Source organism: Motacilla alba, chromosome 1, assembly GCF_015832195.1.
Source record: "Motacilla alba alba isolate MOTALB_02 chromosome 1, Motacilla_alba_V1.0_pri, whole genome shotgun sequence".
Classification (NCBI taxonomy): domain Eukaryota; kingdom Metazoa; phylum Chordata; class Aves; order Passeriformes; family Motacillidae; genus Motacilla; species Motacilla alba.
Window position 1 is genome coordinate 109,250,453 of NC_052016.1, and position 13,854 is coordinate 109,264,306.

Genomic DNA, 13,854 nt, shown 5'->3' on the forward strand with positions numbered 1-13,854 from the left:
GAAGCAGCACATGTAATCAAAAGTAAACCTATGTAGAGGAAACAGCTTAAACACCTGTCAGATTGCTAAGATGTATATCCAGCAGCAGATCTTGGTACAAAGTCTGAAGGTTCTGTCACTAAATTATACCTGCATATTATGCATTTAGTCATGTACATATTCATGCCTTTTAAAAGGCTGTAAGTTCAAATACTTAGACTTTAAGAAATCCCATAACAAACTTGTTCGTACAATCTAATAGTCCACTTGACATATGAAACTTGGCACCGTCTTCAATTAGAGAACAGATGTAACTATTTTCCTGAGACTTTTCACCATTCACAACGAACACAATGAAACCATTAAAGGTTTAATTTGCTTGTCCCTGCTCTGTGTGGTACTGTGTCCCATTTCTCGCAAGGTTCAAACATGACTTTGAAGGATTTTTTCGTTTCTTCGCTGCCTCGCCTGTGACTTTTGTGGCTCTGATAATGGGGTGATTCATAAGCATTAATGACTATACCTCCACAAAATCCCTTTGGGATGCAGGAAAACCACCAATCCAGCTTTCAAATAGAGAACCAAAGAATACAGATGTTAAGAAAAAAGTACACACTAATCTGGAGTCCTTTACTAGACTGAGCACCTGGGTTTTACAGAGCACTGGGCTTTATGCAGCATTTTCATGTATTGAGAGCAAATCTCCCCTGGACTTCAGTTGTGGCTGCATGTACTCAACAGCTCTGGATGGGTACAACTGAACACCCTGAATTCAGTCCATAAGCAACAATGAGAGCTTTTCCAAAATGCCTACTGCCAATCATCACAGTCTATCAGAGTGGAAAACAAACATCCAAACAATTCGCTTAATGGAAACAGAGTGGGAAATGAGGATGTGCATTGGTTCTATTTCCCTCGTCTCTCTGCAGAGAACAGGCTGGAAAGCACATTTCATACCTTTTTCTTCTGTTCGATTAGGAAGACATTCTGGCCTTTCAGGTGGTATCTTCTTGATTTCATGCTTTCGATCTGTGGTCCCTGTCAGAGACAGAAAAACTTGGAATTCTGACCAAGCCAACAAAACAGTGACATAAGATTTGATTCTGCAATTTCTTAGGCTTTTCATATTCCCAAATTTGAAAACATCTTGCTGAAAATGAACATAAATTTATGCAAATTATTCACCTGTACCATAATGACAAAAAAGCAATTGGATATTTATGTCTTTATAATCAAGTTCACCGTTTCCAAAGGGTGCAATCCCAAAGAATAGACACTCTCTGACTATTCTATGGGGGAAAAAAAATGATAACTGCAGATTTAAAAATGTGGACAAATCCTTTATCATTACAGACATAAATGAAGAGCAACTCAACAGTATGCAGAAACATTAGGAATAAATCAATTAATTGAGCAATGTCAAGAGAATGCATGATGGAGCTGAGTATACAGAGCTTATTTTACATTAAATTAACACATCCCTCCCCTTTTTCTCCACTACTAGTAGCTGTTCACTTCCATATATTAGAAGGAGGAGAAGAGCAGGGCTGGCAGCATTCTGCAAGACTATTTGCAGACTATTTTAATTGACAGCTTTTGGCCTGGAGGTATAAGCCCCTGGCTTCTTCTGCCTCTGTACTAGAGGCCTTGACATACAGAATTCTGTTGTTCCAAGAAATATGAGAACTTGTGGTACCAACAACGGGAAGATTTTGCAAAAATTTCCTGGCACATGCAAGATAAAATCTTCTAATCCCCATGTTATAACAAACACTTTATTGGATATTGGCTTTGCTGCATTGGCTAACCACAAGGTGCTAATGCCATTTCAACTTAGTACTGTTGAAAACTGCTTTAGGTAACACTATTAGCATTTCAATAAAAATTACAGTAGATGAAATCCAAGAAAAGCAGAGAAGGCAGAGCAAGGAGCTCAAGGCAATTTTTTTGTTTCAATCTATTCTATTATATGCAGTTCTCAAGTGCATTTACATTTTCTGAATGTGCTGTTGCAACTCCCTTCTGCAGCTGGTTCCTAGAAATCAGTAGTCATCAGTGGTGATCACCAGCCATTGTTTTTTTGCCCAAGTGTGCTGTAGGACAGGCAATAGTACCACATACCATGCCAATAAATAATACTAAATTCTCATTTTTATGGTTGGATTTGATAATCTTAAGGGCCTTTTCCAACAGAAATGATTCTATGAAAAAGACTTCACTCCTGAGAGGAGGAGCTGTTGCTCCTAAGCAATTAAAGCCTTTCAAAACTCAAGTTATGCAAAGCACAAGTCAATGTATTGATAATCTTGCATACACTAATGTGTTCAAAAAGAAAGACACCTAAGTCTGTACCTCATTACAGTGTGATAAACTGTCATGATTAACATCCAGAGGGACATTTTCAGGCCAAGTCTAGAACAATGAGCCTACAGCCACTGAGGAGCTCCCAGACTCAGTTGTTCTTCCTACTTGGATTGTGACCCTCAAATTAATCAACACCCAGGCAGGCACCATGATCCTGCCTTAGCTCCCAGACTGTCCCAGTCTTCAAGGACACTTTGGGAAGCTCTGTGTCAGCTCCCAGAGGAACTGAAGAGTATTGCCACCCTGAAGAGTATTGACACAGTTGTGTTGCTCACCCCAGCTACCCAGTGAAATGCCAATCCTTTTCAATGACTAGTTCATTAAGGAGCTTGTGCTCCTAAATTTGGCTCTCCAGTTTCCACCTTGCTTTGTAAAGTGCAGCACAGAGGTCTCTGGGTATTTACTGCTGTAGAGATTATAAATTCCTATCTCTACTGTAATACAAACACCTCTTCACACATATGCCACTGGTACTACAAAGACAAATTCTAATTCTCTGCTTTGATTTTATGCTCTGCATCAGAAGATGCTGACATTTAATTATTTAGGCTGACAGTTTTAAGTTTATTCATTACACTGTGACTAGTCAAATATGCAGAAGCATTATTGAAGCTCTTACCTTCTACCAACAGTAAGACCTGATGTGGAGATGTGGTAAAATACAGTATAATCTCAGTGAAGAAATAATTTGACAAAGTAGAGGATGTCAGGACGATTAATCCTAACATAGGATGATTTCCAGCTCTAGATATGTATCAGAAGAAACTCTTGTGCCTGATCAGCCAGGAGTTGTCAAAGAATGAGTATGAAAAGAAAGAACTGCAATAGTCTTGGCTTTGTCATAGACTTAGAAGGCCTTAATCAGATTGTCTGCATCCTTTTTACAGCCATTTTTCCTTCTGAAAATGGTCATATTTCAGAAGGAAGAATGCTATGGTGACACAGTAAAGCATTGTATGCAAGCAGGTATCTATTAAAAGTGTTATTCTCTAATTATAGAAGTATAAATTGAAATAAATAGAAAGTTTTATAGAGCTTTTACAAAACATGTCAGGCTTTAACACCAGGGGTCAATAAGACATCGTTGTTACACAACCACCACTAGATGGCAAAGTTATACTGCTCTCTTTGGACACTATTACTGATTTAAAATCAAATTTATGTTTCCTTGAGTCTCAAGACAGAGTGAAGAACAAACCAGGGATGTCAATAAGAAACCCAAATATTTATGGTCATGATTCTGTAGTCAAAGAACTGCATGACAAATTCAAACTAGTTAAATTATAGCATATTAATTCACAGTAAATTGTATATTGGTATAAGTTGCATTTCTACTAACAGCTTAAGTCTGTAGGAGAGGAAAATTTACTTTTTAAAGCACCAGCTTTAAAAAGCTGGAACATGTCACAGTAACAAGAAAACTATCTGGAGATTGGACACATTTGTTTTGGTTTTTAATGTGTGCCTGCATGGGGGAAGCAGTAGTGCTGCTGCAGAGTTTTTACAAACTGACTGGACTTAAGGGATTAAAGAATTCCAGCCACAGTTATGTTTCCGCCACAATTGCAATCCAAATGAAAACTCTGAGAGCATCCCCTGCTTTGTGATTTGTATTTTTACATGAATGGAACTGGAATTTGGTTTCCGAGGTCTGTCAAGTGCGTAGATTCTTTAACTGTTTTTAAGTTTCATGATAAAAATAAATCATGCAGGCACTTTTGAAAATTAGTATGGAGAGGTCCTTTTAAGATTGCAAATAGAAGTATGTTCAGCTCTCAGTAACTACACAAAATTCAGTAAAACAGATCACAAAATCAGTTTTGCTAGCACTCCTCTGTTTGGAAAACAGACTCAGCTCCTTAATGTTTTTTTAACACCTTTATCTACATAACCATTCAGGATAATTCCTTTTAGTTTTATACTTAGGGCCATAAAAGTATTGAAAACCAAGAATCTGTGGCCTGGAGCAGTCAGCCAGATCCAGCATTCATGCAGATCTGCAAGACTTAGATTGCAGCTCAGAGGAGGCCACAATTTTATAGATATTCTAAAAAGCTCTGTGTCTCTAGAATAAGTCAGATCTGTAGCGAATGCAGTTTCCTCCTGCAGGTATTATCAGACTCCACATACTGTTTCTGCACTGAAGGACATGCACACGATCAACTCCAGTCAGGGAACAAAACCAAAACAATTGGAAAAGCTGAAGTGTCACACTTGCTCTGATTTAACATGATTAAGGGACAAACCAGGTTATTTTGAAATGGTATAGATGGTTGACTGCAATACATTTAAAGCTCACCACAGTCCTTCAGGGTTACCAACTATTTGCATTTGATTGTGATTTACTAGTTGTTGTCTAGACATCTGCTTGTAAATTTTGATACAGATGGATTCTATATAAATTTGAATACAATTAATGTAGATTGAGATGTGCTCACTGACACGTGCTGTAAAAATTCAACTGCACTTTACCTGATCCTTGTTTGATGACAGGAGCTGATGGAGGCGGTGGTTTCTTCGGTCTCTAAAATTTAATAACAGAAGAAAACAGGTTGCTTCAAAAGGCCTGTAAATCTCATTCATACCGAGGTTGGAGTTGATCATAAAATGCTTAACATTAATAATTACAAGTCATGAGACTACAGATCTGTCACGTATTTCTCCTGAAATAACTTCATTTAAATGAATTTCACGAGAGAAAATTGACAAATGAAGTATCATTTTATATTTTCAATTGAAATGTCCTGCTGAGGGGTTAAAAAAGTTCATTTTATGTACCTTAAGACTGGAGGAACACATGACCTTTGTTTTAATGAAGAAGTCTATTTCTTTAAAATTTAACCTTGTAAATATTTACCCATTTTGGGGAAAAAAAACCAAACCACAACAAAACTAACAAAAAAAAACCCAAAAAACCCCCCAAAAAAACCACTCACAAAAACCACAAAGAAACTCCGAGATACATGTGGCAAAACCTGAGGTATTTTCAGACCCATAAATGAGTACTCTTTATTCACTTTCTAGGATATATTTAGAGTTCCAGTTGTGAAAGATCAGAATTTTAGATATTTGGTGAAATGAAACTAATTATTCTGACTAATCTGTCCTTTTAATACTTTTACCTGTTCTGTTATGACGATTCTCCTAACAGATCTGTAATGGTAAGACTGAGAAACATGACCACCAATGGTTCTGGCAGTGCCAGAAGAATTTCTCTTCACCTGAGGCTGGGGGACTGATGTCTTTTCCTCTGTGCTGATGTGTGTGAATGCATACACAGCACATTGGCACTCACCACTTGTATTTTGGAATCAGTACAGAACCAAATGGAGCATCATGCTAGATCAAATTACATACTCTGTCTCTCACTTTGAAATAACCCCAACAAACTATCAAGATTACTGTAAAGAAATTCTAAGAAAAAAAAATTCCCCATATGTTTATTCTTTTTTTTCTGAGAAGGACCTTATTTCCTTTGCTACGGATTGATCTCAATCACTTTCACTACATTGCTGGCTACGTAGCAATGTATATTGTCTTGTGGAACAAATGTGAAATTAAATGATTTTTCCAGATATGCACAGCTTTGCCAAACTTCAATCAGCCATTTAGGCTAGTATTTTCTCTCAAACTCTTATTGATCCCTCCCCTCCTCCCAATTATTTTCTATCTATCTGCCAAAGCTTTTGAGAAAGATCAATTGCTTTGTTCACTTGCAATAATTAGTTCAGTGTCTGCCCAAGAACTCTCAGATCTTGGTCTGAGTGCTGAAAGCGAGCAGGTTTGCTGTGAAGGCTGAGTGCTTGCCACATACCCTTCCAAGGGATCTCTCTGAAATCTAGCAAATGCATTCATCTCTGGAGAAAATAAAATTCCAGTTTTTGTCCAGACAGGGTAAGCCTAAAATCCTGAATCTTAAAGTTGTCATCCAGCAACCTTCAAGTTGCTCCTACCATCTTACCCTGACCAGATCACCTCCCATCATCAACCTGAGAAAGCTGTGGCCAAGAACTTGTGAGATCAGAAGGATCTTCTACAGCCTGGCTGCCACAGGCCATTATCCACAAACACTGAGACCCTTACACTCTCAGAGACACTTCTAGAAGAATTCGGGCAACATGGTTTAAGGTTTACATGCAGAAAAGTGAAGAAGAATTTGGAAAGGAAATGAGACAGGGACAATGAATGTCCTGTGTCGGAATCCAGAACATCCCTCTGGGTGCCCTGGATGGCCAGAGCCGCTGGCAGGGGGCTCTGAGACCTTGGCATGCAGCCAAAGACACACGTGGGGTTTTGATCTTAGCCCGTGGAGCAAATTACCAACTCTGTATGAAGAATTACAAGCCACACACACAAGTTTAGATAGCATAGTAGAGATAATCACGAAGTGAAAGGAAGGATTTCTGAGTGCTGTACAGGGGGGTTTTGAGCCTTGTACGCAGGGGTCCAAGTTTTGTACATGGGGGTCAGGAGTTTTAAGATGGAGGGATTTGGGTGTGCCCTGTCCTCCTTCTTTCTCCTTCCTAGCCTCCATGTCTTTGGTGATGTTGGCACTCACAGATTGATTTAGAGTAGAAAGTCACCATTCAATATAGATAGTAGGTATTGGGGAAAAGGTATAAACATGTAACACGTAATGTGTGATATAAAAGATGGCACCAGCCCCTGGGAGGGCAGTGTGCCTTTGTCTGAGCTGCTGAACGGGCCACAGCAGTTCAGAGAAAAGAATCTTTTAGATAAACAACAATAAACAACCTAGAGGACAGACAACAGAAGACTACTGAGCCTTTCTTTGAAGGCACGGGTTAGAGAAGAGACTTTTCCATCCTTCGAGGTCACCCCAATCCGGAGTAGAAACCCCACAGTCCTGTGATAGGCATTAGGAGTTCTGTTGATAATGGCTGCAGAGGGAAGAGTTGATGCTGAGGACTCAACAGTACAATACAGGCATTTGGGGTTTTATTGGTGCCCTTAGTTCTCTCGTGTAAGGGGTCTAAGTTATGTCCCCTGACATGTGTCTTCCAAAGCATAACAAGTGCAGATGGACAAGTGACAGATTCACCACGGTCACTCCTGATTCAAACCAAAGCACTTATGTAGAGAGACACAAAGGAGAAAGGGTCCTATGGTTCATTTGACAAAGTGGCTTTAACTGAAAGCAGAAGAGGGAAATTGATTGTTTCAAAAGGACAGACCAAGGTCAGAAAGGGTGTAGTGTGAAGGAGCCTTAAAAGACTCCTTAGGGGAACATGGAGGAGCGAGAGGGATTTACAAGGGTCTGTGGCTGGATGAGACAACTGAGAAGGTGATGGAGACAGACTAGAAATTAAGCCAACAGAAGGAAACCAGGACTGGGTGGACAAGAAGAGAACAGAACTACAGAGCAGAGACAAAGAGGGGAGAGGAAAATAAGCTGTATAAAGAAATTTGGTGTAGGGATAGAAAGCAAATCCAGATGGTGATTTGGACTCAGGTAGTGAGCTTAGGGGAAAATCCTGTAATGGAGACCACCTGAGAGGTGGAGATTGGGACTAGGCAGTGAATAGAAAAAGCCTGGAACAGATAGGCATGTGTGGAAAAGAGTCAGGCTTGGAAAATTGGGCACTGGACAAGAAGACGGGAAGAGATCCCAAGCTTTTGTTGAACAGACAGAAGAACTACTGCAACAAGTACTTTCAGACCATGGGATGGAATCCAAGGTTTCTGGATCAGATCAGAAAATACCTGACAAAATCACTGGTAAAGTATTTATCTCCTTCCCTTTTAGCACTGATTCAAGCAAAGACAGATGGTCTATAGTCCTACCACTTTTTACTCAACTGGCCAGGACTGTGGCATTTCAAAAATTAATAAAATTTTATTCTCCACAGTTAGAGCAAACCTAGCTGCAATTTCCATGCATCTGAATATCTAATTTATTTTACAAGTTATATTCAATTGTACTCTAAAAATCACTTAAAAGATACATAATTTTTAAGTTCAAAAAGACTGAATAATTACACCACAAAAAATGGAAACCAATAAGGATTTTTTTTCTCCTATAATAGGCTCACTATGTCTTCATATTTTTGATTTCTGCCTCTTCTAGAAATCACCTTCTTTCATTTTTAGGCCTAAAGCCAGGATATGGACTTTGCTGTGGAATTGCCTTTTCTTCTCCCACAGTTTTTGCTACTCTTCTCCTTTCCTTTTCAATAATTATCATGTTAGCCTCTGTGAGTTGTTTAATAGTTGCTTTATTAAGCTTTCCAAGTTATTTAATTTTTGCCTTTGGCGTCCAATGTTATTGCCAAAGAGTGAAGCTGGACGTCAGTAAGTTTCAGTTTGATCACAGAAGGCTTACACTGTCACTGTGAAATACTCATCAGAAGCCTGATTGCAAGCTTGTAATAGCCCACTGATGACTCAAAAGGTTCCTAAAAATGGAATGGTCTTTTGGGGGATGTAATCCATTACTTTATTCCAAGAAACCACAAGATTTCTAAATATTGTCTGGCAAATAACAATGCCATCTTTTTCAAATAAATAGGAGTTGAAAAAACTTCTGCACAGGTTTTATACCTTCTTTTTTAGTAATTCTGAGAGGTAAAGAAACATGCCTCTGAGATACCAAAAGCTTATTATTTTTCAAATTTCACAGTTAAAATCTCACCCTTTTTGTTCTGGAACAGTGCTTGACTGCTGTCCATCATCATGCAGGTGATACTCTAACTTTTCATATTCAACCACAAAAACAATGAAGAAGATTAAAGAATTCTGGATATCATTGCACCACATGAGTCAGTCCTGGGAGCTCTACTTCTTCTCTCTTTCAAACTTGTAGGACACAGGACAGAGGGCTTTCAGAGCAGCATAGTGGAGGTGGGGTGACTGGATGGGCAAGTCAAACCCTTCAAGGAAACTCCGTAATAAGACTTTGAGTGCCACACATTCTTCTTATGGATGCATTTTAAACCAGAATTTTTTTTCCTTTATGTTTTTATGTTATTTGATGAGAAGTAAAACTTTGTCAAAATCACCTATCTTAAAGAGGATTTCTTTCAGCTCTACTTTAATTCTGAATTTTCAAGTGAAAATGAAAGAATATATTGCTTACCTCTTTTTCAAAATCTGAAGGGAGTAGCTTGACAAAGTTATCTGGAAAGACACCTCGTCTGCCATTGAGTTCTCCTTCCCACCATCCCACATCAATGCAATCCTACAAAACAGTAGAATGAAAACCACAGTGTGCTGGTGCATTGAACAGATTTTTGAGCTGAAGTGCTCTCTTGCACAATGTCCTGCCTGTTTGCTAGAATATGACAATTTGCTGGAGTGCCAGGTTAACAGGGTAATCTATCAGACAGAAACTTCAATAACCACCCTGCATTCCATTATCACATGGAGCAGCTAGGAAAGAACAAAAAGAATGCTGTAAGACCTTGTCTGTGTCTAAAACAAAATGCTTGTTCACCCTTTGATCTATTAAACAAGTCAGCATTTTGATCATGCATGACCCTATGTCTCTCTGACTTCATTCTGCAGAAAGACAATAACTTCATTAAACATCATACATCAGGAGATAAAAAAAGCTCCCTTACTTCCCATACTTTCAAAAAAAGCTTGACGCACTAGAATTATTAAATTCCATCTCACTCCAATTAAAAAGGCATAATGCACCTGATTAATATCTGGCATCACCTTCTTTTTCTGCAGCATTTCTGAACAGTACAATGCAGAGTGTAAAACAATGTACAGCTAAATAGGTGAATAATATAACATCAGTGAGTATAAATGATAAAAAATAGAAGTTATTTTTGTTATGAATAATAACAGTAACAGAAGCCACAACATTTTAGACAAGGTTGAAATGGTTCCCTAAGTCCTCAGTGCTCCATATTCAGTTTTTTGTGTCTGTGTGTTTGCTACATAGAACACTTCCTGTTGAGATTTTCCACATTCTTTTTTCCTGAAAGCTCAAGCTGAAACAGCTCAGCTGTTTTCCAAAGCACAATCACAGGAAAGTCACCCATTGTCTGCTCAGTCTTAAAACCATTTCAGCCAATTTTTGCAGTTGGCTCAACATCAGGCTGGTCAACCTTTCTTGATTTCCATAAAATCTTTCATTTCAGCTGCTAAATGGATAACAGAACGATGCAGGTTAATTTAGTGAGGTGTACTTAATACCAAGTCTTGAAAATATTGTTCACTACGACCATGATTATTGGTATTTTCTGTAAGTTACAATAGACAAACACTGGATGATATCTGAGAGAAAACAGACTAACATTAAAGATCATTCTTTTTATGCTTTGGGGGTGGTTTTTGTTCCCTTTTTGTTCTAGAATCTTTTTTAGCTTATTTAGTGCTAACTAAACACAGCAGCAAAAGAGCCTGGTTTCTTACATCATGTCTGTTTTGGTGCATTTGGCTTTTTCCCCCCCTCCTATCTCAGTATTTTTTCTGATGTAATGCAGGCATGAAACAATCCTTCCATTCTTTTTTTTTATAATCTTTTCTCATGCCTAATCTTTGCTTTTCTGTATTCTCCCTTCTCTCCAGCAGGGTGGCCTCCACCAGGGAGGATATTTCCTACGCCTTCGCACAGTTATTTAGGAGGTGTTTCCCAGCTCTGTAAGACCAGGGCTGATTCTTGACCAGCTGATGTTTCCAAAATATCTGCTGAGTACCTACAGGGCTGTCAAGGAGTCCGTGGAGGCCAGTCATGCATGGCATGGGCAGGCAGTGTGCAGGATTCTCCTCTTGCTGCAGAGCCAGCACCCCTCATTCCTGGTGTGAAGGCTCTCTCCCACTTGGCTCTGTCCACTGGCACAGCCTAATAATCAGGGCACTCAACTGTTCTCTCACATGGTGTGTTTCATAATGCCCTCCACCCCCTACACCACTAAGCTGAAACTGCCTAAACATTTATGACCCAATTTAGATTTGGAAAAATATTAAGAATAATTCAAGCATCCAGAGACGAAAAGCTTGTGCTTCAACTGATTGCACAGCTTAGCACTAGCTAATAATCCCGACTGAACAGTACAAGACATCACATATATGCTTTTTAGGTTAGATTTTTTATGCTCTTAGGGAACACAAACATTACTCCTACTTCTTCACTTCATTAACATGTGAATTTTTTCCTCAATTCTTTTTTTAAAGCTCATTTGTTTTCATGAAGCTGCTGTTTGTGTCACGCATTCATAAATCCCAAACAGCTCCAGGTTTGCTTTTTTCCCCTCTCCAGCTTGTCACTCAGGCTTATGCAGCCAATCACCACGGTGGATTTTCATACAGTAAGTAAATCTCTTCAGGCAGTTTCTCTTTAATTTTCTCCTCTTCACTTGCAAGAGGAGGCTTATGGGTCACTGAGAAAGAAATAAAGAGACTTCAGAAGTTAAAAGCTACTGGTGAAATCTGGTGAAGAATCTCCATGGTGGTGCCCTCCTGCTACCCACAACTGCAGGCTTGCCATGCCCCAGCAACCTCTGGAAGCCAGCCTAAGGGGCTGGCAGAAGGTAGGTGTTAATTGTGGGACAGAGCAGCACACAAGCACACCTGAGTTACAGCGGCACAAGCTGCCACAAATACTGACAAAGGGCAGAGCTATGAAGCACAATCAAGGCAGCATGATGAAAACAATGTGTCTGCTTGTGAACATTGAGCAAAAATCACTCCAATTCTTCCAGGTTGCCATCAGCCACGCAATCTTAACCAGATTGTCTTTTTTTAACATATCTTGTATTCATGTGTTCAAGTACAGCAAAATGGCTATAATTTCAAAATGCAAATTTTATAGAAAAGCTGTCAAGCAATCCAGTATCAAGATTGGCAAATCTTTATTAATAACCCAAAATTTATTAACAAACCAAATGGATCTCTGCTTTATCTCTGTGTTATCCTGTCAGACTCATATAACAACTTTAACAAAAATCAGATGATGCAATATCCCCAAAGTCCTATGAAGAAAATGTAACCCAAGTACTAGAAATGCATTTTGGTTTCCTTGAAGAAAAAAGCCCTCAAAAAATCTTTATGAAACTGAAGGAGTAAAACATGGCAAAAAAGATATTCCAGCTACATGACTCTATGTATACATTATAATGTGTTCAGAAGCCCACTGGACTTGCATCCCTGTCATCACTGCAGCCAGCTGTAAGTGCATCAAGATTGCTCTCTGCAGCACTAACAGCCACCTGAATGTGGGAATCTACCAACAGCTGAGCGATTTCTGCAGCTTTACCAAAACACAAGGAAGCCTGAGAGGAAGAAGGCATGCACTGCTGCAGCTGTGCTTTCCACTTAACTTTAGGGGCAAAGATGTTTCCTGCCTTTTCCTCCAAAGCAGCCAGGCCTTCAAGGCAACACCCACTCCTCTTGTCTCTTGCTACCTTTGGGAGGACTGACAATTCCAGGGAGTGCCATGGCCCAAGTTCATCTCTCCACTCCCTAACCTACCTTCCAAGCTGCCCCTAGTGAAGAGGAAGGCTTTTGTCAGTATAAGTAAATGAGAGATTTTTTCTATTCCCCAAGGTCACAAAATAAGTAATAAGCTGTGTAATTATCTTCTCTCCTAACCATGACTTGAATTGCAGCTGTGTAAACTCTTGAAGAAATACATCTAAAAAAGGCCAATCTTCTCATCTGTAAATAAGACTTCTGTTTTTCTGAGGGAGCTGATTGCTGCATAGTCTGGTCCTCTGAATATGGTAGTACTTTACAATACTGCTAAAATATTAAGCTATAGTTTAGACATCAACCCACAACTGCTCGATTTTTCAGCTCTTGGATGAAAAGTTTTTTATACAGAACCATTCCGTCACAGAGATTTCATCACAGAAAGCAACACTAAGAACAAGAAAAAGCAAGACTCCAGAAAAGTATATGTGAAGCTTATACTGTAGTTTCTGTACTGAGATACATAATGGTGCAGGGTTTAAGAAAGTATTACTTTTCTGGAAATCTCCACAAGAAGACATAGTTCCTTACAAAAAAAAAAAAAAAAACCACAAAACAAAAACAAACCAAACCAAACAAACAAACAAACAAAAAAAAACCATCCCAAAAAAGCCCCGAACCAGAAAACAACAATCATCATCATCATCCATCATCATCCCAGCTGTTGGCATTTCCATTCATTAAATCTCTGCTTTCCTTCTGCCCTTCCAAAGTTGTTCTCATCAAGAAGAGTGTTGAGCTGGAAAAATAGCATTATCCAGAAAGCCATGAATCCCTCTTATGCTTGCACTGGGAGCTTTCATGTGTCAGCTCTGCTGTGCTGGCAGCCCCCCATTAAATTACTGCTAACGCCATTGTAAGCATCTCTCCAGAATTCTTTCAACAACAGCTAGCCAACATCATCATTTAAAGAAAAACAAACCACCTTTAATGCAAACAAAATGTGTCTATTGAGCTTTTCAAGACATCCACCATAATACACAAAGAGATACATGCAACATATGAAAGCTTCTTAATTTGAGGATTAAAGGCCTCATAGAAAGACAAATCTGGAGGACAAGCCCTCTG

At 39.1% G+C, this 13,854-nt stretch overlaps 1 protein-coding gene across 10 annotated transcripts in view; it reads right to left on the bottom strand.

Moving 5' to 3' along the window:
* Positions 1 to 13,854, bottom strand: part of SH3KBP1 (SH3 domain containing kinase binding protein 1) — a 213,236-nt gene that overhangs the window by 26,850 nt on the left and 172,532 nt on the right. For all 10 annotated transcript variants that reach the window (XR_005257534.1, XM_038142201.1, XM_038142178.1 and 7 more), the window contains 3 exons: positions 9,440 to 9,541; positions 4,816 to 4,867; positions 937 to 1,017 (listed from right to left, as the gene is read on the bottom strand). Coding sequence is in view for 9 of the 10 variants with exons in the window: in XM_038142201.1 (XP_037998129.1) it covers positions 937 to 1,017; positions 4,816 to 4,867; positions 9,440 to 9,541 (235 nt within the window). In the remaining variant the exon portion in view is untranslated. The remainder of the gene's footprint in view (positions 1 to 936; positions 1,018 to 4,815; positions 4,868 to 9,439; positions 9,542 to 13,854) is intronic.